This window comes from Lepisosteus platostomus, chromosome 14 (assembly GCF_059453375.1).
Source record: "Lepisosteus platostomus isolate fLepPlt1 chromosome 14, fLepPlt1.hap1, whole genome shotgun sequence".
Taxonomy (NCBI): Eukaryota; Metazoa; Chordata; class Actinopteri; order Semionotiformes; family Lepisosteidae; genus Lepisosteus; species Lepisosteus platostomus.
In genome coordinates this window covers 28,432,327-28,455,050 of record NC_142624.1, presented here as the reverse complement: position 1 = coordinate 28,455,050, position 22,724 = coordinate 28,432,327, and the positions used below count along the sequence as shown (strand labels likewise).

At 36.4% G+C, this 22,724-nt stretch overlaps 1 protein-coding gene across 2 annotated transcripts in view; it reads right to left on the bottom strand.

The window, feature by feature from the left end:
• The window catches only part of LOC148649166 (RNA-binding motif, single-stranded-interacting protein 1), a 77,108-nt gene extending 56,306 nt beyond the window's left edge, over nucleotides 1-20,802 (bottom strand). Inside the window, exon 1 of one of the 2 annotated variants that reach the window (XM_088605471.1) lies at nucleotides 20,602-20,802. In XM_088605471.1, the coding sequence (XP_088461597.1) occupies nucleotides 20,602-20,673 (72 nt within the window). In that variant the 5' untranslated portion in view covers nucleotides 20,674-20,802. The remainder of the gene's footprint in view (nucleotides 1-20,601) is intronic. The other variant, XM_088605469.1, reaches the window with a different exon arrangement.
• Nucleotides 20,803-22,724: the final 1,922 nt, after the last annotated feature.

Sequence of the window (22,724 nt, the reverse complement as noted above, 5' to 3'; positions counted from 1 at the left end):
ATCTCTACAGAACAGGGGACCTACCGCTCAACGGTAGGAGTGGTTGAGCAGTTGCCATACCCTGTCATACTGGGACGAGACTGTCCCCATTTCCTCCAGATTTGGAACACGATCCAATCAGCTAGGCCAAGACCAATCCCCTGGCCTGAAGACAGTGGTGACGCCCCTGCCGACGACCCTGATGAGACGGACCCACAAGAAAGCGGAACTGAACTTGGAGTTGAGTTTGGAAATATGGAACTACCGAACTGGGAACCCCCAGAACGTCGGGGTAAGTTTGGGACGGCCCAACTAGAAGATGGGAACTTGAGACATGCGTGGGGACATGTCAGGAAAATTGATGGGGAGTGGTGTACTGATCCTAACACAGTGAGTTACCCATATTTTATGACAAAGAATAATCTCCTTTATCAAGTGCAGCAAAAGGGACAGGAAGAAGTGGAACAACTCCTTATTCCCCGGCCTTACCAGATGAAGCTCCTCAACTTGGCCCATAGCCACCTCCTGGGTGGGCACCTGGGGGTAAAGAAGACATCCGAGAGACTCCTCTCTAGGTTCTTTTGGCCAGGGATCTATAAGGCCATCGAGAAGTACTGTCGGGAATGCCCCGAGTGTCAGAAAAGTGCGCCACAACCTTATTATAGGAACCCTTTGATTCCCCTCCCAATTATTGAAACCCCCTTCGAACGGATTGGGATGGATTTGGTGGGGCCCCTGATCAGAACCACCAAGGGTCACCAATATATTCTAGTAATAGTAGACTATGCTACCAGGTACCCCGAAGCCATTCCGTTGAGAGCTGCCACCGCCAAAAACATAGCTAGGGAGCTAGTACAACTGTTTGCTCGAGTCGGAATTCCTAAAGAGATCCTAACTGATCAAGGAACACCTTTTATGTCGAAAGTCATGCGAGACTTATGTAAGCTGCTGGGTATACAGCAGATCCGAACCTCTGTTTATCACCCTCAAACCGATGGTCTAGTAGAACGTTTTAATAAGACCCTGAAAAGCATGCTTAGGAAGACGATGCAAAAGGATGGAAAAAATTGGGATCAGCTGCTCCCGTATCTCATGTTTGCGGTTCGAGAAGTACCGCAGGCTTCGACTGGATTTTCCCCCTTTGAATTATTATACTCTCGGAAACCACGGGGCCTATTGGACGTGGTCAAAGAATCGTGGGAACATCAACCTTCCCCTCTACAAACTATCATTGAGCATGTGGAACAGATGAGAGAAAGAATAAATGTTATTGTTCCCTTAGTGAAAGAAAACCTGGAGAAAGCCCAGGCTCAACAACAACAAATTTATAATAGGGGAGCAGTTGCGAGGGAATTTCAGATTGGGGACAGAGTACTGGTGCTAGTTCCAACCCCAGAGTGTAAATTCTTGGCATCCTGGCAGGGACCTTATGAAGTGGTGGAAAAGGTGGGGCCAGTCAACTATAAGGTCAAGCAACATGACAGAAGACGGCAGCATCAAATCTACCACGTCAATTTGCTGAAAAAATGGCATGGCTCCGAAGTTCTGCTCACCCACTTTTCCCCAGACCCTCTGGAAGAAGAAACAGGTGCGGTAGCCGTGGGAGACCTGGCTCCGGCACAAAAACAGGAACTACAAGAATTCCTGTCCCAAAACAAAGATGTTTTTTCCCGGACACCTGGTCGAACCCACCTTATACAACATAAGATCGTCACGGAACCGGGGAAAAAGGTAAGGCTACCCCCGTATCGAGTACCAGAAGCCAAAAGGAAACTGATTAAAGAAGAGGTGGGTAAAATGCTGAAGATGGGAATAATCGAGGAATCCCATAGTGAGTGGGCTAGCCCGATAGTTCTGATCCCCAAGCCGGATGGAACTATTCGATTTTGCAACAATTTCAAAAGGTTAAATGAGATCTCGCGGTTTGATGCATACCCCATGCCCCGTATAGATGAACTAATCGAGCGATTAGGTAACGCTCGATACATCAGCACCCTTGATCTTACAAACGGATATTGGCAAGTGCCGCTGGCCAAAGAAGATAAAGCCAAAACCGCTTTTGCCACACCTGAAGGACTATATCAGTATAGGGTCCTACCCTTCGGTTTGCATGGCGCTCCCGCAACATTCCAAAGATTGATGGACCGAATTCTGAGACCGTATCGGGATTTTGCAGCCGCCTACTTGGATGACGTTGTAATCCATAGCATGACCTGGGAACAACATCTATATCACCTGGAAGCAGTGACTGGAGCGTTGCGAGCAGCAGGATTAACGGCTAACCCAAATAAATGTTGTCTGGGGGCTAGGGAAGCCAATTACCTGGGTTATACGATCGGGAGAGGATTGATCATGCCCCAAGATCAGAAAGTACAATTAATCAAGAACTGGCCCAAACCAGCTACCAAGAAGCAAATTCGAACGTTTGTGGGACTGGCAAGTTACTATCGGCGTTTCATCCCAGGGTTTGCAGCCATGGCCGCCCCTCTACACGATCTGACGAAGATGAGCTGTCCGGAGAAAATAAAATGGACCGACGTGGAAGAGAGGGCTTTCCAAGACTTAAAAGCAGCTCTCACTTCTCAACCCGTCTTACAGGTACCAGACTTCAGTAAGCCTTTCATGGTACAAACTGATGCTTCAGACACTGGGATTGGAGCCATTCTGTCGCAGGAGATTGAAGGACTGGAGCATCCTATTCTGTATATCAGCCGTAAATTGAATCCGGCCGAAAAACACTATTCCACGATAGAGAAAGAATGTCTAGCAATCAAATGGGCCCTAGACTATTTGAAGTATTATTTATTGGGAAGACAATTTATATTATACACAGATCATGCGCCATTAACATGGATGTTACAAAATATGGATAAAAACGATAGAATTACGCGGTGGGGTCTTAGTCTGCAAAGATTTCAATTTCAGACGGTCTATAGACCCGGAAGGAAACAAGGAAATGTAGACGCCCTCTCCCGAATGCACTGTTTATTTTTTTCTAGATCGCCCGGGGTCGGGGCTGATCTCAGGGGGAGGGAATGTAAGAGGACACGGGGAAGGGTCATCTCTAACAGGTACTTCCGAAACGAAACGCTGAAAATGCTAGAGATGGACCTTAGCGAGATGGCGGACAAAAAGAATCAGCTGACCAGTAGATGGAAAGGGTCTACCTTAAGAGACAACGAGACACAGCTGAGACGAATCAGGAACCGGGATATAAGTGGCCTGGAGGCAGTGAACAGCGCGGAAGCCGGTAAGGTGAATGCGTTTTGGAGGAAAAGAGTGGAAAGAAGTGGATGTTAAGGATCGGGCTAACGAACGACTGCAAGGAGAAAGGTTTATGATTTTGGATTACGGACACTGGTTTAGGATACATCGCGGATTGTCTTTATTACGAACTTTTGGAACTCGGAACAAATCAGGACTAAGGGAACGGATTACGGACTGTATTAGGAAGACAGTTGTTGGAAGAAACGCCACGGATCGGAGGACAGTAAAGTGTGGTGTAAGTACGACCTTCGTTTACATAAACTATTCCCCCGGAGACACCACACAGGATAAATTAAAAAATAATAGTACTAATAGTACTAATTAGTAATCAGTAATTTTTTACATTTTACCTTTCAATCAAATAACATTGTCAATTTTTTATTTAATTTATTAGACAGTGATTATTTGTCTTTTGTACAGAGTTTTTTATTCCAATTTATACCTCTACTGTCCTATAATTAATTGCAAAGATATTATATAATGATTACACTCCTTCATCAGAGCACTTGTTAAGAGACAGGAAGCAGTATTTTCCTGTATTTCTGATTAAGTTAAAAATTAAGATTCATCATCTGCCTTTGTACCTGCACATAATGCAACACGTTCTTTTGAAAGAGGAGTAGTGTAGGTGGACCTTAGGTGGACCTAACAAAATAAAGTAGTCTTGATCCTTTTCTCCCCATAGAAACAATAAATAATTCACTCTGCCAGAGCTATGGTCAAACAGTAAGTGTCCAATTCAATTTTATGAAGTCCAGAGTGAGACTGTTTCAACAGAGCGCTGGACACAAAAAACAGAAATACCCTCTGCTACTTTGCTACTTACTGCTGCTTAAATATGCAGCAGGTGTGTTCTCTTTCAAATTTCCTCTGAAAGAAAAATACTTGTTATTGTAAAAAGCTATAAAAGCTATCAAAGCCTAAGAAATCAAACACCAAAATTACAACAGAACATCATTTAATTTTATGGAACAAGTAATAGGTTTATTCCATGCTGAAAAAAAGAAGAAAGAGAACACAACGTTTCGGCCGTGGAGCCTTCTTCAGGGGTGAGAGAGACAGGGCAGTAGGCAAAGGTAAAGTAGCGGGAGAACAAAGGTTGAGAGGGAGGAGGAGTGAGAGGCGGGAGCAGGGGACAGAAAGAGAGGCCAATCAAGAGGCAAAAGAGCTCGCTGTATCACCTGCAAGTACACAGCCACCACCACACTCATTCAAGGCCCCTCAGGACAATTCCGGATCACCCAGACAGCATCTTGTACCTCCAGCAACCTTATTTACTGTATCTCTTGCAGTAAATGCCCAGCCATCTACATTGGGGAAACAGGAAGGAGACTCGGAGACCGCTTCAGAGAACACGTCAGGGCTGTGAAGATTAAAGATCTCTCCAAGCCCATTGTTTCTCATTTCACCTCTGACGGCCACGACCACTCTAATCTCTCCGTCTGTGTTCTCAAAGACGGTTTTCCGAACTCATACATCAGAAAGACCACCGAAACTAAAATTATTCTGCAGCTAGGATCACACATTCTCCCTTCCCTTAACGACAGATTACTGTTCTTTTAAATTTTCTCCATTCATTGGAAGTTTCATTTCACACCTCTCTGCACCCATTCTGACTTCACACCTCTTGATTGGCCTCTCTTTCTGTCCCCTGCTCCCGCCTCTCACTCCTCCTCCCTCTCAACCTTTGTTCTCCCGCTACTTTACCTTTGCCTACTGCCCTGTCTCTCTCACACCTGAAGAAGGCTCCACGGCCGAAACGTTGTGTTCTCTTTCTTCTTTTTTTCAGCATGGAATAAACCTATTACTTGTTCCTTTGCAGCCTACGCATGCTGACGCAGCTACCCACCTGAACTACATTTAATTTTATGTGTTACTGTTGTTCAACCTAAGGTTTAATTTTATTTTTACAAATCTGTCACTTCACCAATCAAGTGTGGCTCATTATTTGGCTTACCTGCATGGCCAAATGTGTGCAAAACACATTCATGCTCACTGTCAAATTAAAAGCCTCAGTGGTATTAACAAAAAAACTGCTTCATCTGACACTTAAGGAAGTAATGGCTATTGTAAAACAACAGTGAGAAAACAATTAGAAAAAATGGATGCACAAAATGGCATGAAATCTATCTTGCAACCTAGTCTTTATTGTACTTTGGGTGTTCAGAAAAGAAAACCCGCCTGCAGAAACAAGGGGAAAGAAACCAAGTCTAAATGTGCAGGAGAAAAACCATAGATTTACAAATTGGCTCACTGCTTCTGTGAAGTCATGCAACAATATAAAATACCTACCATTAGCTTCCCCGGCGTCCTCACTTAGAGATGTAACGATCCAAGCAGCTGACTGATCCGTGGCTTATAAGATAGCTATTTTGTTAAAAATAGAAAGTTCTTCCATACCCAGCGGCTGACTTTATTAATACTTTACTGGAACTGACAAATAAAGTGGTCTTTCTAAAAAGAATGGTAAGTTTGGAACTTTCTGTTTGTTTATTTATAGGACAACATCGATTCAACTTAATGTCCAACACAGTGTACAGTTAGTGAACCTCTCTGTGTGTTCACAAATGAATATATGGAACGGCAGTTTTCCTAATGGTGTCCCCTCATTGTAAAGAATGTGTGGTTTCAAATCCAAGTGAAAACATCTGTAATACTTAACTGTAGCCTGGCCAACAGATGCATCAACACCTGACATCTTTATTGCATGGTTTAGGGCACAAATGCGGCAACCTGATTACTTGCAATTAAGTGTGTTGAAATTTCCTGCACTTGAACAGCAAATTCCAAGAAAGAATGAGACACAATCAAAAGGGATTACATACCATAGATCCCGCCAACAGGTCACGGCAACAAAACACCACATAGCAGACTATTTTGCTACTTGATACCAGTATTTAAAAACAAGCTTGTATTGACTAATTTATAACAAAATTAGTTTGTATTCAATGAGGTATTATATGATACTATAATTTAGAGCAGCCTCTTTAAGAAAAAGCTGTTACAGAACTTAAATTTTTACCAGTAATTTCTGTTTTCTCATGCATGAAAAATTTCCTTTTTAGAATGGCCCCTTTTGCTACTAAAAAAACAAATGAGTAAATTAATTTTTAAAAGGTTTCATGTTGGACAGATATATTTGGTTGAGATTTACAAATAATCATATTAACTGTAAACTATATTTTGAGTGAGTTAAATTGATATTTTTTGCTATAATGCTATATATTTTTATATATACGATAATTGTGTACAAGGTTTTATTGATTCCTAATTATATTTTAGCAGTATAAATCATTTGTACCTTGTATAACACATTTGTACCTTTCAATGCTTGTTTTCCATAGTTTTCACATTGTGCTCTTTTAGAAATTGTTTAATGTTGTTGCAATTTCAGTATGTTTTAGAGTGGGATTATTGTGTTGTGTAGTTTCTCCTACAAAGGAAGGTCTATTTTGTTTTGTGTATAGCTTCTGATTGTATACAGATGCAGAATTTAAAACCCAGTACAAGAAATGTCAAAAGCAATTTACAAAGCAACTTGCTGTCATTGAAAACTTTTATATAATCTACAATGTCAAATCAAAAAAATGCAGAAAATATACTGAAATTATGTAATGAAGATACTGTTGCAAGAGGCTGTAACTTTGGACAGTCAGGAAAAGTTGTTTTGTTCCATGAAAACATTGTCACAATCAGAAAAAAGAATGAATTTCTCAAAATCATAAGTTCCTTAAACACATTTGAGTTATTATGAGTAAGAATATGAATTAGCCGCTACTGTTTCACAATGCTGAAGGACATGGAACCGTATAAATTCTACTAATTCATACTATTTTTGCTTTATTTGTGTATATAAACACAAAGTTAGCAGCCAAGGATAGCTGTTTGAACTTGAGGCTCTTTAACATGACATTGCTACCTTTGACCAACAACACAAACTATAATGTATTTTACATGAAAAAAAGGGAATAAGAATTGTCTTTAGATACTTGCTGCTCATAGCTAAATATATCAATCCCATAATTTGTAGTGAATACTCATTCTTAAAATACACCATAAGCCTAAAAGGTGTTACCTATAAGGTTTGTCTATGACTGTCTGTTACTTTCATCTTAACCAATATTAGGTTTCCAATCGCAGATCATTTCTTCACAATACTGATATATAATATTATTTGCTTTTATTTTCTACTGTATAAAGTGTACATGGTATGGGACAGAAAGGAAATTTAATCAACCACAAGGCTTGTAAAGTCTCCTTTTACCATTTTATTAAAGTCTCTCTTTGGCAAAATGAGTAGCAAATATTAGAAAGTATTAAAAATGGATTTTGAGTGACATTTAAATTTAAAATATTTTTGCAGATGGATACTTTTAAATGTAATATGATGTTCTGTAAAAAACTTGAACATTCAACAGAATAACACAATGAGAAAATAGTTTCTGAAGGAAATAAAAACACAAAATTGAAAGATTATCATATCTGAAGTTGCACTGACGTACAAAACGTTCTTCTGATAAAAACATTAATATAGCATCATCTATGAATTTATTTGATATAAATGAAAACTCAATAAAACACTATACTTCAAAGGTATTTTTAAAATTATTTGCAAAATAATGGAATATGAAATGTCTACTAACTTTTTAGAATTCTTTTAGGTAACTCTAACTCAATCACTCCTCTTTCTCTCAATTGAATAAAACCTCTTCTTATCATAAGTGGGAAGTTTGAAGCACCTTGTTGTTCTGAATGCTGTAATCTACATTTGGTTCAATATTAATCAATAAGAATTTCTTAATACTCTCAGTTGAGAGAAATAACCTTAGAGAAATCCTTTGACAATTCATCTGAGCAGAGAAGCATAAATTAAAATGCAAGTATTATCTACAATATTTCTTAAAACATTTGCTATGTTTGTAGATATTGTCGATGGCTCTTCGATATTAATCCAGAATAAATGCCAAACTTTTATAGTGTTCTTTTGGTTCATACTTTTTCATATGCAATAATTGTTTTTTAAATAATTTTATGCATCAATAGCTAAGTGCACCTTTTATCAGAATAAATAAGAAACTGTGATCTGTACCTAAAGGACTACTTTATAATGATCCACTGAAATAGAAGTTTTTTCCCCCGATGTCCCAGCCTAACTTACTGCTGTGAATCACAGTATTCCACTGCAGCACCTATCTTAAAAATATAAATATCTATCATACTGTATATCTTGAATGAAGAAGTTAGAAGTATACGTTTCTTTTTTAGGCCATTTTTCATATACTACAAATAACTTGCACGAATAAAATCATAAAATAAATCATTAAAATATTCTATCCAGTCACTTAAAACAACCAAACATACAGGAAAACAATAATATACACAAATGTTTATTTTACTATGTTAATATTAATAAGGCTGGAACAAGATATCTAATTGAATAACAGACAAGAGGGAATATGCATTTTGCAGTATAAGAAGAATCAATTATTTTGCAAAGTCATGTGTCTGCAAGCTATTCACTTAAACATGCTATTTTCCTAAATTAATCCTTGTACTAAAGCTAGACTTACAGAATGTGCTATTTTCATTGCTTTCAGTCACGCCTCATCATTTTAATCAATCATTACTGAGTGTTTACATCTTTTTCCGGACATAAATATTAATACATAAGACAATCCTAGTAAAAATTACAATTATTAATTACCAAGAATCCAAAATGCATCACAGATTTAACATACTGTAGATGCTTTTCCATTTTTTTATGCTTCTGTTTTTTTTCTTTCTTTTTTAAATAGCTTCTTCATAGTAAGCATAAACAATGATGAGGGTATTACTGCAGACTGAGCTCTCATTCTGTTCATGTCAAAAGTATCAGGAATGAGAATCATATGAGTACAATAGAAGCTTTTTAGCTCCCTGCTGACATAAAGAGCAGTACAGCTATGCTGTTTAATTGTGCACACTCTGCTGCCAGGCAACTTTCCAAACTTTATTGTAAACATTGTATACGTTTTTTTTCAGGATCAGCATAATGGTATTGTTCCTATTGCCTATACTTAATGTCTAACAGCAGTTAATGCGTTCATTCTTACAGTTATATCTTGCTGACTGCCAAACAAAAAATATATACAAACATTTGGCAATGGTCACTTGTTTGGAGCAGGGGCAAAGGAGATAACCTCCAAGCAAGACATCTGAGCTTACAGCTTTTACAATCTGGTAATGGGCCATATATGGATTTATATTTTATTCAAAGAAAAAAAAACATTTTCTCCTTGAATGGAAAAACATTTTCTTTTTTCTTAAGGCACTAGGTCAACTCTTAACTTCTCTAACCTTGCTCAGAATAACTCCTGTCACAAACATGTACAAAATCAATAGAGCAATGTACAATCAATCATGTTCTTCGTAATCATGAAATCTGGTTTGTAAGGTTACTAAGCTTGAGTAATGTAAGTAAATGGCTATATTTATCACATGGAAAAAAAAGGACTTTGCTTTTTTGGATTTCAGCAATACAAATTAATCCGTTAAAAAAAACAGTCACTCGAATCTTCAAAAAAACTTTTTTTTTCATGTTCCATGTTACTTATTATGTAGATATGACTTTATTATATTTCTTAATTACTGTATTTAATTGGAAATTACATTATTGATTATGTAATGAAGAACTCTGATAGTAAGCTACTTCTTCTTTCATACACTACACGTGACAGGAGATGACATATCATGTTATGTTCAACAGCTAAGGGTAACCTGCACAGCAAACAAACAAACCTACACCGTATTTCTTTGGGAAGTGGGAGGAAAGCACATGATCCATAGAAAACAACCATAAACAGGGAGAGAGCATGCAAACTCTACACAAAATGATCTACCACTAAGAATTAAACCGAGCATCTATGACAAGGTGCTGTGCTCTGTAAAAATAAAGCCCATCATGTGTTTGATGGGCAACATGTGTTTGACTTAAAAGAATAAACTCCTTTTAAGGAATATGCCCTTTTCAAAGTAAGAATGGTTGAAAAATATACCATGCAAGATCTGGAGTTTTGGCTCATTACCTTGACTGTAATATACAGCTGTCTATAAAATATGTCATGCTTTCTACAATGGTTTAGAACATTCCTGCGGCTATTTGTCCAAAATGCTGCAATATATGAAGCAAAAATAAATTCTTAAAGAATCCCTCTGTCAGAGAACAATATGTCTTCTGAAAGAAATGTGGGTTACAGAAAAAGAAATTACAGACAGATTACAGAAAACTATTTGCAAATATGTTCTCACATAAAGTTGCCAAGAATTAGCAAATTAGCATTACCATTTGTGAGTTCAATCGCAGATGCAAACGACAGACTCTCATCACATACAAATTCACCAAGGCCGTGCTCTCATAACTGGACAATAGAAATCTCTGCCAGAAAGGCAAACTCTGATCAGCAAGGCCCTGTTTACTGGTTAACAGTTAGCAACCTTTGTCCCTGGGCAATGAAATGCAAATCCAAACTATGAAAAAACAATGTTGGGAACAGTGTTTGAACCAGTCTGAAGCTATGAAAGAATTAGTCATTTGTATACTATACATAAAAAATTAAAAATATAAAAGAACATCTTTATTCAGGTGTTTAACTTGTAGTTTACTATATATTCTTCTTTTTATAATGTAACTTGAACAGTCTAAATTCTTTAAAAAGGTTTCTTTTATTCTGAATATAACAGTCATGAAGCACATATGTTAATAGGTTATTTGAAGAATCTTAACCTTAATGATCAAGTTGTCGTTGTTTGAAAAAATGAAGGCTGTCTACTGAAACATGGAATTGTATTAGTGGCCTTCGTGAAAGGTCAGTAGGGAGACCGATCTTTAAAGGCCCACCCCAGTCTCATCACGAAATAGACCACTTTGTTATGACTCTTTCCTTGTTATGTCTACTGCAAAGACTACCTTTCATTCATGACTCTATAGACAGGGAGCCTAGGTTAAAAAATCGGTTTTCCATCTAGAAAAAGATGGAAACATTCTGGTCAGTTATTTTGTTGGACTGGTCAGAAAGCACAGATAACACCCAAATAAAAAAAAAAACAGTCTTAATTGTAACTGACCCCCAAAAATCCTATCTAGAATTTAAATATTATATTACAAATCATTCTTTTTTAATCTATAAAATGTATCAAGTAAAATTTGTTGTATTTTGTATAATTAATACAAATATGGTTTGTGCATTATATTTTGTTTTTGCAAGTATGAATTTGTAAATCTGTAAAATTTAGTCTTACAAATAACCACAAAAGACTTCAGGTGACATAAAGTAAAGACTTCTACAAAGTCTAATACTTGTAAAGTAAAACAGTAGGCCTTCAGGTGAAATATAATTAACCTGTGAAATAAAAACGTAACACTGCCAATATTAGCATGAATCAGCTTTTTCTCTCGTCCACTTAATTGTCATCATCATGATCCATTTTGCTATTATAAAAACATCACAATGTTACATAGCTTTTTATGTTAAATTACAATAGGAGCTTTTTCTAGATGTATCAGTTACAGAATTTAAAATTATCTTTAATTGATCTGATCAATACAAAATGCATTATGCACTCCTAGTGGGCATTATTAACATTACGAGCTTAAAACTGAGCAAGGATCCTGCCCACACTCTAACTACGAGCCATTACTACAGTTTTTTCCTTTTTAATTATTTAGATGGAAAGCAAGCCACCTGCTCCTGCATTAGCTATATTAAATGTTAGGAACTTTCTTTTTCAGCTATCCTAAAAGCTCATTGAATAACATTGTAGTAGATATAAAAGTACTAGAGACAGTTATTTTCTTTTATAAAGTATTAATGCATTATTCATGTGCTTAAATGTTACATAATAGGAAGGAATGCCCTAAAGGGAGCCTGCGATTTTATATGCAGTCAAGCTTATTAAACATGCATGGTGCTTAATATGCAATGTAATGGATTCTGCACCTAGACCTTTTAAAGTTGGTCAGTCGATCTGCATATGCTAGTAAAACACAGTTAAGAGTGTATCTATAATGCTGCCTTTCTGCACAATCATTAGGTACCGAATCTGTCTTGTTTATTCTAGAGAAAAAGTTATGTGTTATTAAAGTCTGAATTAAAAAAAAGGAAACATCATAAACTCCTGTAATAAAAAAATGAAATACATAAACAATCTTAACCAATTTTAGTAAAAATAATGAATATGAAATACAATTGGACAGTCCATTCAACAGACTTTTAATAAGTAAAAAGATCATTTGATGATACATCTATAAATAATATTGCACTTAAGTACATATATATTTGCATCTGTATACAGAGACAGAAAGAGCAAGAGAAGATAGCAATATTCTTTTTAAATAAGCAGTGAAAGGATGCAATATACACATGGATATAAAAGTAGTTTAAAAGTGTCGTGAATGGAATATGATTAATGTTCTGAAGAGAAATTAACAAAACATGGCTAAGAAACCTATAAAGTGCTTGTAAAATAACCATAACGCACTAATGTTAAAGATGAATACTATCAGTAGGTCTGTGTGCCTTTCAGAAAGCGCCAAATACTATAATAACAATACAGTCTGTGGTGATACAGTACATTTCCCAGGAAGACATCAAATGAGGTTCACCGATTCTTCTTGTAAAATAAATGGTAAACTAAATGGTAAGTCTCCAGTTTTGTAAATGCACCCGAAATTAAGCTAATAAACAAAAAAGGGCAGGAACAGCGACTTTTATTACTCAAAATGCCACATCAATAATTCAATATAGTAAATTACTTTTCTTGTTCTGATAAATCTAACACAATATCTAGCTCTTAGACCCTGTAGACTCTATCACATGTTTTAACATTAATATTAGTTACAAACCATTCAACTAAATGGGCATAACCTTGCACCCCTGTAGTCAAAAATACAAACTGAAAGATGTTCTAAAATACCACACTTAAAAATCATGACAAACAATCCCAAAATCAAGGCCTAACTTCCAGATAGTTTCTTAAATGTAATTTGACACTCTACAGTGTACTGTGTAAGCAAGAACCTTTTTTTCTCCTCCTATCATTTGCTGCAGGTCAATTACATTTTTCAATCAAAGAAAACAGCACTAAACACATGCATAATGTATGTTTCATAAGAGCACATAAAGCAAATCATTCGTATATAAAAATGCAAAATTACTCCTAGAGATATCTTTTTGTTATATTATAGCACAAAAATTACCACAAACATTTCCAAATATCCCCTGACCCATGGAGTAATACTACTATTAAGTACAACAATATTCTGCATGCATAATCTTCACTGAGGAATGAATCCTCTATATGTAGCACTGCTTCCCCAGAAACAACATCATTTTTCGTTTTCAAGGCATGAATGCTAATTTAATGTTCCAAAGTATATCTTACAAAAAAATGTATGTGTTTTTTAATTAAAAAGAGCATGAGTTTTCCTATACTTATTTTCCTGGAAATTCTACACTGGTAAATGACCTGTAAATGATAAAACACTGATGATTGCGCTTCTGTAATCTGGACTGTCTGTGTCAGTGGGTTTTCTCCTTCGTCTCATCAAAGACGTGAGTGGCCGTGCCACCTGTCCTGACTGCTGGCATTTCGAGTTTGTTGGTTTATTGCAGGGGCGATGCACTCAAAATGAACCACTTTTTTTTCCGGATTCAATTTGACTAAACTAGGATTAGTCAAGGATTTCAAACCTCTGTGCCTTTCTGTGATGTGTAAAACAACCTTAACCTTACAAATAATCACAATTTAGCATTCCCTCTCTGGTACTGCATGTAGCTGAGAATAATCAAAGATGTGCAGCTTTTAGTTCCATTTATGTCACCCAAAGAAACAGCTGAGGAGTTCTGCTATGACCTATTTTTTCTGATGATTTTGTACTGCAATGAATATAATTACTATACTGGGCAATACGATCAAATTATTTGCAAGACTCCTTTTTATTACCACTGCAGAGCAGCTCAGTCTAAAAAGCAGATCTATATTAAAATCATGGTCGCAATTCATATTCAAACATGGCATACTGTCAAAATAAAGGATTCACATTCATACAAAATTGCATAACGAGTATAATAAAAGCTTAAAGACAAAGACATACCTTTTGTAGAACTTGTTCAAATGGCTAGAATCTTATACTGATTCATGAAACAGAAAGGCTGGCATTTATTTCTAAATGTGATATAAAGCACAGGCACCACATTAATCTACACACAGTGTCTTAGCAAGGCAAGAGAACTGTAATAGAAATACAGTGATGTATTTTCTTGTGGTAAACGTATTCTATTAATATGAGAACCATTTAATCCACAAAATAACTGAGCAAACTGTATTAATCATCTTAAAATGCTTGACAAAAACAATTGTAATATCTCGGCCATTTTGTAAATCTTGTTTATATATATATGATAAACTAATTATATAAAAGATGAGAGTGGACCACATCCTTTTCATTTAAACATATGTTTCTGTGGTACTCTAAAGGATGAAGCAGTACAATATTTCTTCTTATATATTCAAAATGTGAGGGAGGAAATTGTTTCCAGACTACATAAACGTAATCTAGGAAATGTGTCATTTTTTATAAAACTGTTTTATGAAGACTATAATAATCATGTAGATGTATTCTGCAACTATCCTTACTTGATTTAGTTAAAAGCGATTTCACTGTCTGAAACAAATAAAACACCACAGTGCACAGGACTGGTTAAACAAGTACCAATGGTACATTTACTCAAAACAAAGTGATAGACATGACAGAAAAACATTTACTTTTGTCGCAAATATCAATGCCTTTTAGAGCGTCCTTTCTTTTCTTTATCAGCTTTGCACCGGCTCATGTATTCTGTGCATAATGAGGCATGACTCCTCTTCCATCCTTCTTCAGTCATGAATTTTCATTTCATCCTTGATTTTCACTAGTGGCTTTGACTTTACCGTCAACAACTGCCACATGCACTGCCATAAATTCAGTTTACTTTATTAAGCTGGCCACTGAAGTCATATAATGTACTTCTTTGGAAAAAATAATCCTTAATAGCATTATAACCAAAACAACTATCCGTGACCACAGTGATCCTTGTCTGCTATTATCCGATAGCATTGTGGCATAAAGTAATCCCAGTTCCAGCAACACACAGCTGCTCAGATTTTCTTCAGCTGTTGCACTTCCTGCCATCATGTTAGTTTCCACATTTGTTAATAACCATGTATACATAATCTATTAACATGTTAGTAATGATGTTATAAACAGTCATAAAAATGTTAATAATGTAGTTCAAGATACAGCCAGAATTAGGGTTATGTTACTAACAAATGTATCTACAGCAGATCAGGGTATTATTACATTGAGGTCACTATAATAATATTTAATTAATACAATTAATTTTTAATGTTTTTATAAATGCTATTTGTTGCCCTTAATCTAAAGTGTTGCCCACAAGCTTTAGGGATAAGCTTCAGCTTCTCTTGGGTTTTTGTCTTCAGTTACTTTTATTGTACGTCTTGTTTTTCTTTATTTTATTCATGATGTACAGTGTCCTTGGGTTTGGAAATGCGCTTTATAAATAAAAGTTATTGTTATTATAAAGTTATTATTCAGAGAACTGGCTGTGACTTATTTACATATTATATTTTTCTGACACAATCAGATATTTAATACTTTCTATAAGGGTTATCCTATCAGCTGTTTTACAAGGGCACTAAAAGACATTATTATTGTGCCTTTTTACCAAATTCAATAACAGGATTTGCTGGGAAGGTGGTTGTATTACTGTGACAAAGGACAAAAAGTCAAAACAACCCTTTTTTCTAATTTGCATAAACTAAAAGTGATTAATCAAAATGGCTAATGGTCAATGGCTTTTACAACATGGAAAATACCACCTACTGAATTGCCAGCAGTTAAGAACATAGGCTTGTCAATGGGAAACATTCATGCTACTTTATTTAATTTTTCTCTAAATGATGTGTTGGTGTCTGACATTATATTTTTCTATCAATGTTAAATTAATGTTTATGTGTGCTGTTGTGTCATTGAGGTCTTGCACTTAGAATCCGGATGCAATTTCAGTTCTGGCAGTAATATAGGTACAGTACTTATCAACTTGACTAAGACAGGGTGTTGGCAGGGGAAAGGAGACTTATCAAAGCCGTGAGGTTGATTTTGCTGGCTTGTAGCTTTAAACTACAAAAGGATCATTTCCCTGTCTCTGATCATGACACAAGACAAAGACTTCAGCTCAACAGACAGAACAACTTTACATCTTTGTCAGGATGAGACAGAGAAAAGAAGTGCAAAGCCTAGCCTAAGTGAGCAGTTCCCACACTGCTGGATCAATGCAATACTGTGAGTGAGTCCATTCTGGGATGAGGCTATTGTCAATATTCATATACTATATGCATTTCCATTGCTATCACTGATAGAAGATCAATTTTGCAATTGTAGCATTAGAATACCACTTATGGTTACTTTTCATAAGGCATCTCACATTTTATGTTTTTCAAAAGCCCAGTGCTTATTTTTGTATTTCCTGACACATAAAATACAGTTTTATTTTCCCTAGTTGAAGCTGACAGAAAACGTTTATATTTCCCAGTTGTATCTCGTCTACTTGTTTTTTTTTCCCCTGGGTCTGGGTACAAAGCATCCATATACCACATTGTTAAGGTGCATGGTTAACTGTACTCAGATCCCCTTATTCACCTCTACATGTCTCTCCTTTAAAGTGTTGAATGCCTTCCCTTATATAGAACAGCCTTATGTTTGTGTAACTCTTAGCAGTTAATTTGTTCTTTCCTTTTCTGTGAAGCTGAAATAAAATCTATGGTATTTTTTTAAATTTTCCCTTTCTGGTCTGACAAATTTTTGGCACTTTTTTTTTTTACACAGCGGGTTGTGGGAGTCTGGAATAAGCTACCCAGCCATGTTGTCAATGCTGATACCCTGGCTTCCTTCAAAAAGAGACTGGACAAGATCCTTGAATCAATTAGCTGGCAGCCAAACGAGCTAGATAGGCTGTCTTGCCTCCTCTTGTTTGCAGCGTTTCTTATTTTCATAAGTTCTAAATGAAATATTGAATATTTGGAGAAAATTCTCAAGGCTTTTTTTTTGCAGAGGGTTGTAGGAGTCTGGAATCAGCTACCCTGCCATGTTGTCAAAGCTGATGCCCTGGCTTCTCCCAACAATCAGCTGGATGAGATCCTTGAAACAATTAGCTAGCAGCCAAATTTTTGCCAAATGGCCTCCTCTCATTTGTAAGATGTTTTTATATTCAGAAGTGTGTAAGTGAAATTCTGAAAAATTTCCATGCCTTTTCTTTTTTACAGGTTTGTGTTAAGAAAATTACAATGAGAAAAAGTTATAGATGCGAGTTAAAAAGAAATTAAATAAATGTTTGTTTTAAACAAAATGCAGGAGATTTACTGAATAGCACTTCAGCTTCTGTATTACAAAAACAATTAGGATCAGGGTGCACCACTGCATTAGTGTAATGGAGTGGTGCACCTTGATCATACACACTTTCTTTACTTGTGTATACCAAATATGATGATTTCCCGTATGTCTCTACAGTGAACAAGGACATATATGGAGTGTTGATATTGATACCTATTTCATTCATATTTTCTCAGTCATGTAGAGATGGCCATTTGCCATCCAAAGGGCCAAACGTGTTTTCTGTTTTTTACAGGAGCTTCATACAGCATATCTGACACTTCCCTAAGCTCCTGTTTTAGAATACATTTGGGAATGGAGTATTTCAGCTGTCTTTGCACCTTTGTCCTATTGCTATAATTTGAATTCTACAACCCGTTACCACAGCTCACTTTACCATTACCCTGTAGTCAGACTTGGGCACTCTTGCATACTGAAGTCCACACTTGCAAGTAATTAATTTTCCAATAACTTTTAATGTTCCAGGGCTACATAACCATTATGTTACCCTGACGGTGCTTTCATGAATGAGGCTGAAGCATTGATATACAATCTATTTTTATGAACAACACCTTAAGTATGTTTAGTGAGCAGAAACAAAAATTGCTAGAACTGGAACACTGCTAGGGTAGTGCCCATCTATACAAGGGTGGCAAAACATAAGAAAAATAACTGCAGACCAATATGTCTGATTCAATCATATGTAAGTTTATGGAAACGATAATTAGAACTAGGATTAGAATTAGAGGATCACCTATATGGATATTAGTTCAGAGGGAATAGTCAACATAGATTTAAAAAAGCAAGATTTTGAAAAGCTTGAACTAACTTGTTGAGTTCTAAGAACAATCAGTCATTCACACACACAGACAGTGTGGTACATATAGATTTTCAAAAGGCTTCCTGATAAAAGATGGACTCTCAATTTATAGGTCGGGAGGCATTCACGGACTGTGTTTGGAATTAAGAGTTTATAACCATTAACCAATTCACAGCTATATAGAAAACAAAGAGTACAGACGAGGGGCAAACTCTCAAATGTGGGTGATGTATGTTGTGGAGTACCTCAAGGATCTGTACAAGGATCTATAGTACTAATCATACTAATCAGTACTATCATTACTTGATTTTGCTATAGTTAGCAAACTGGTTAGGCTTGCTGACAATGCCAAACTAGAAGGATTAACAAACATCTTAGAAAAAGCACATTAAATTAAACATAATGTAAATAAAAATTAAGACTAACCCAACACATGGTATATGATGTTTCATGTAGACAAATGCAGAATATTCATGCAGAGAGCAAAAACAAGGTTTGGCAGATACAATATCAGAAACCTTTATCCTCGTTTGAAGACAGCTGCTTTTAAAGAAGGCTTAAGCCTAGCTGTTTATGTTGATACAATATATCATCATCATCTATACTATGAGAGGAAGCAATAATGAAGGAAACTAAATATATAGTTAAATGTGTATGGCTATCCAGCTGTGTTGTTGAAGCTGATACCCTGGCTTATCGCAGGAAATAATGGGATGGGATCTTCTAATTAATTAGCTATAAACAACCAAATGGCCTAGATAAACCCAATATCCTCCTCTTGTTTGCAACATTTCTCACGTTCTTAAATTCTTAAAAAAGTTAGTTACCATATTGTGCAACATAAAAAATTGAAATGACAGAGGGATCCATACTAAAACTGTGATCCTGTTTTATATATTTTTTTCTTCTAAACTGATAAATGAATATCAAACTTTTAATTCATGGAAATTGTAAATAGTAGCATTTTAGTAATAGTTAAATCCCTGTAAAAGACCTAATAGTCCATCCAAAAATATAATGTATATTCTCTATAGACTTATGTATTCTGCAGTGCCCAATAAATGGGTTAAAGGAAGATATTATTTCACGTGGAATGATATACAGTATGTAGATGAAGTATGTTTTAAATAGGTCCTGTGAATATGATACTATCAAACGTTACCCTAAGTTATTGACACTATTTGATTACCATAGTAAATTCTTCAAACGATTTACAGATTTAAAGTTTTACCATTCAGTCTGAACTTGAACTCTCAAAAGAGTATCAAATTACATGGACTGTTAGTAAAACAACACGACTGCATTGTGCAGCAGTTACAGTCTTCCAGAAAATTAACAGCAAACATTAATTTGTTTGATTTTCTTTCCACTCACATATATTGAGTACTTGTAGCTACATATTATCTATTCAAATATGATACTACAATGCTATTTCTAGTATTAAAATGTCCAGAAGGACATTTGGGAAATTGTAATGCTACTACCATTGACAAGCAGTTAAAATCACTAAACGGTTTCACTACCTCATTTAAACTAACTCGCTTCAACATTTTAACGTCCTACACAGCATAGTTAACTATAGCGTATTATAAGTAACAATAATCAACAAAAAACGCCTTCAATTAACGGATCGTTTCATAAGTTTTGTGTAAATGCTTCAACTCAGTTTCTCCCTTTTTTCTAGAGGCATAAAACGAAGTTGCAAACTATCCAAACCAACCCAGATTCCTCTGAAGCTCCGGTTTCGCCCACATTTTCTGCGGTACGAAAAATATTAATGCAGGAAACAAATTCTTATGAGTTGCAACAGTTAATTGGAAATGACCGCTACAACCTTTAGGTTAGAAGAAGGATTTATGCAAAAAAGAAAAAAAAAACAACGGTTCTGACAACATTAAACAGAATAAAAGTGCTTGAGGCATGAGATTATCCGGTTCACTTCGTAACAATAAAAACGAACTACGTTTTCAAAAGTCTGGCTGTATACAGCACAAGCAGCTTTCTAGAACAAAGGCAAGCACATTATTTTAATATTTCATAGCCATATACCCTTGAAACGAAATTAACGTACCTTGGCTTGCAGGTACTGGGGATAGTAGTAAGTGTACTGGGGGTACATCTGTTGTTTCCACACTTTTCCCATGAAGATAGAAATGTAACCCTGCAGTGCAGGAACTGAAGGTTACTTCAGTGCTTCCTACTGTTCCTCTGCTTCCTCCGTGAGAGATTGCGAAGAACAGACCTCACCCAAGAACCGACTGCGGAACACAGAGGGCACACTCGAGCTCCAGTCTCGAAGGAGTTTTCGCTTTGCTGAGCAGCCTCTTTGTCAGCGTGCCTCGGTCCTGAACGATAGGCACTGGGCAACCTTACTGTAATCAGTCAGGCAATGAATGCATAAATCGGAGCGTTTTTTATCTAGGATGAAGAGAGACTTGTAACTGGTAACTTGTAGGGCATATGTATTTTCAAGGGCGATCGCCGTGGACTCACCTTTTTTTTCTTCAACTGTGACAAAAGCCGTTTTATGTCGCATTTCTCTACAGTGTATTAAGTGTGAGATGTTAACTTTTAAGAAAATGTGAGGGAGATTGTAAACGTATGCGGGTGGTAATGAGCGAGTGGGGGAGTAACAACAATCAGTCTTTATTAGAAGTCACATATGCGCTACACTAGCTTGCCACCCTCTTTATTAGAAGATTAATGTGGCTGGAGAGTGTACTGTAAAGCCAGGAGAGATCTCAGGAGAACAGTCAGTCCCTGTTGATCACAACTGATTTTGGCTTCATTGAGCTATGTAGATGAGCTGTCATCTTAACTGTAATTAAGTGAATTGTCTTCTTATTTTTACATCTCATGGTGCTTAATAGCTTTCATGCAGGAAACATCCCTTCTCAAAAGCATTCTGGCATGGGCTTTTGTGTTCTTCTATTTCACATGGTGGATATCGTGAATTGTCCGCTACTTGCTATCAACTGTAGCTCTGACCAATTCAGAAAAAGACCCCCAAAATCCTAAAAGTAATAGGTAATTCTTCTCAAATATATAGGCAGAAAAAAATCGATTTAATGTTTATTTTTGTATGAGTAAAATTCTAAAATAAAACACCCGAAGAAGCCTCCACAGCCGAAATGTCATGTTTTTTTTCTTCTTTTCAGCATGGAATAAATCTTTACTTGTTCCTTCTAAAATAAAATGTTTGTTGTGAATGAGGCAAACCCAATTCATTGAGCAACTTCGTGGAATAACCTTGTGCTAAGAAATATTAATTTGTTTCTGTTGTGAATATGGTAATCATTAGCAGCTATGCCTTGTGAAAATGCTTCTTTATTGCTCTCCTAATGTGAGTTTGTTGACCACTTGACACAATAGATTTTATTAGCCACTGAGCTCCAGAGAGCAATGACCCACATATGGTCATGCTGTCCAGACGTTTAGGGCAGTATGGGGTGGTTGTGGTATTAAATTCCTGTAGTTAAATGAAGTGTGGACAAGGGCTCATTTGCCAACACGTAAAGTGAGGACTTACTTTCAGTGATTTTGAGAAAATTAGGTTTATGCTCACTTCTGCTCATATGAAAGGACACTTCAACCAAGAGTTCAAATTCATTCAGCTTCTGGCTATTATCTCAGTCGATGTTGTTCTGCCGGCCTTGGAGCTCACGTTAAAGTCCTATATCTCTTCATAGTTGCTGGCCAGTAAAATAATGCAAACCCAGCCAATATTGAGTAGTTCCAACCATGCACTACAGGAAAAAATAGGAAAGAAAAGAAAACTAAATTTGGACAGAAGGCTTGGGTATGAACCTAACAGAAGGGAAGAATAATGACACGGATCAATCTATGTCATTGCAGGAAGGGGATCTTAATTAATAATTAATTATAATTGCTTGCATTATTGTATAGTACTTTTCATCTCTTAGGATCCCAGAGCACTTCACATATGGTAGGGGACACATTCATTCACCACTGAAGTGCAGCACCCACCTGGGTGATACACGACAGCCATTAAGTGCCAGCAGCCTCACAACACAGCGGAGCAGGTGACATGAGAAATTCTTTCATCACATAAATTAAGGAGGTTTTTTTTATTGAGGTAAGATCATGCAAGTCCAAAGAGAAAATTAGCAAAGACACCAGGGTTAACCCCCCCTATTATTTTTAAAAATGGTGCCTTGGGATCTCAGTGACCAA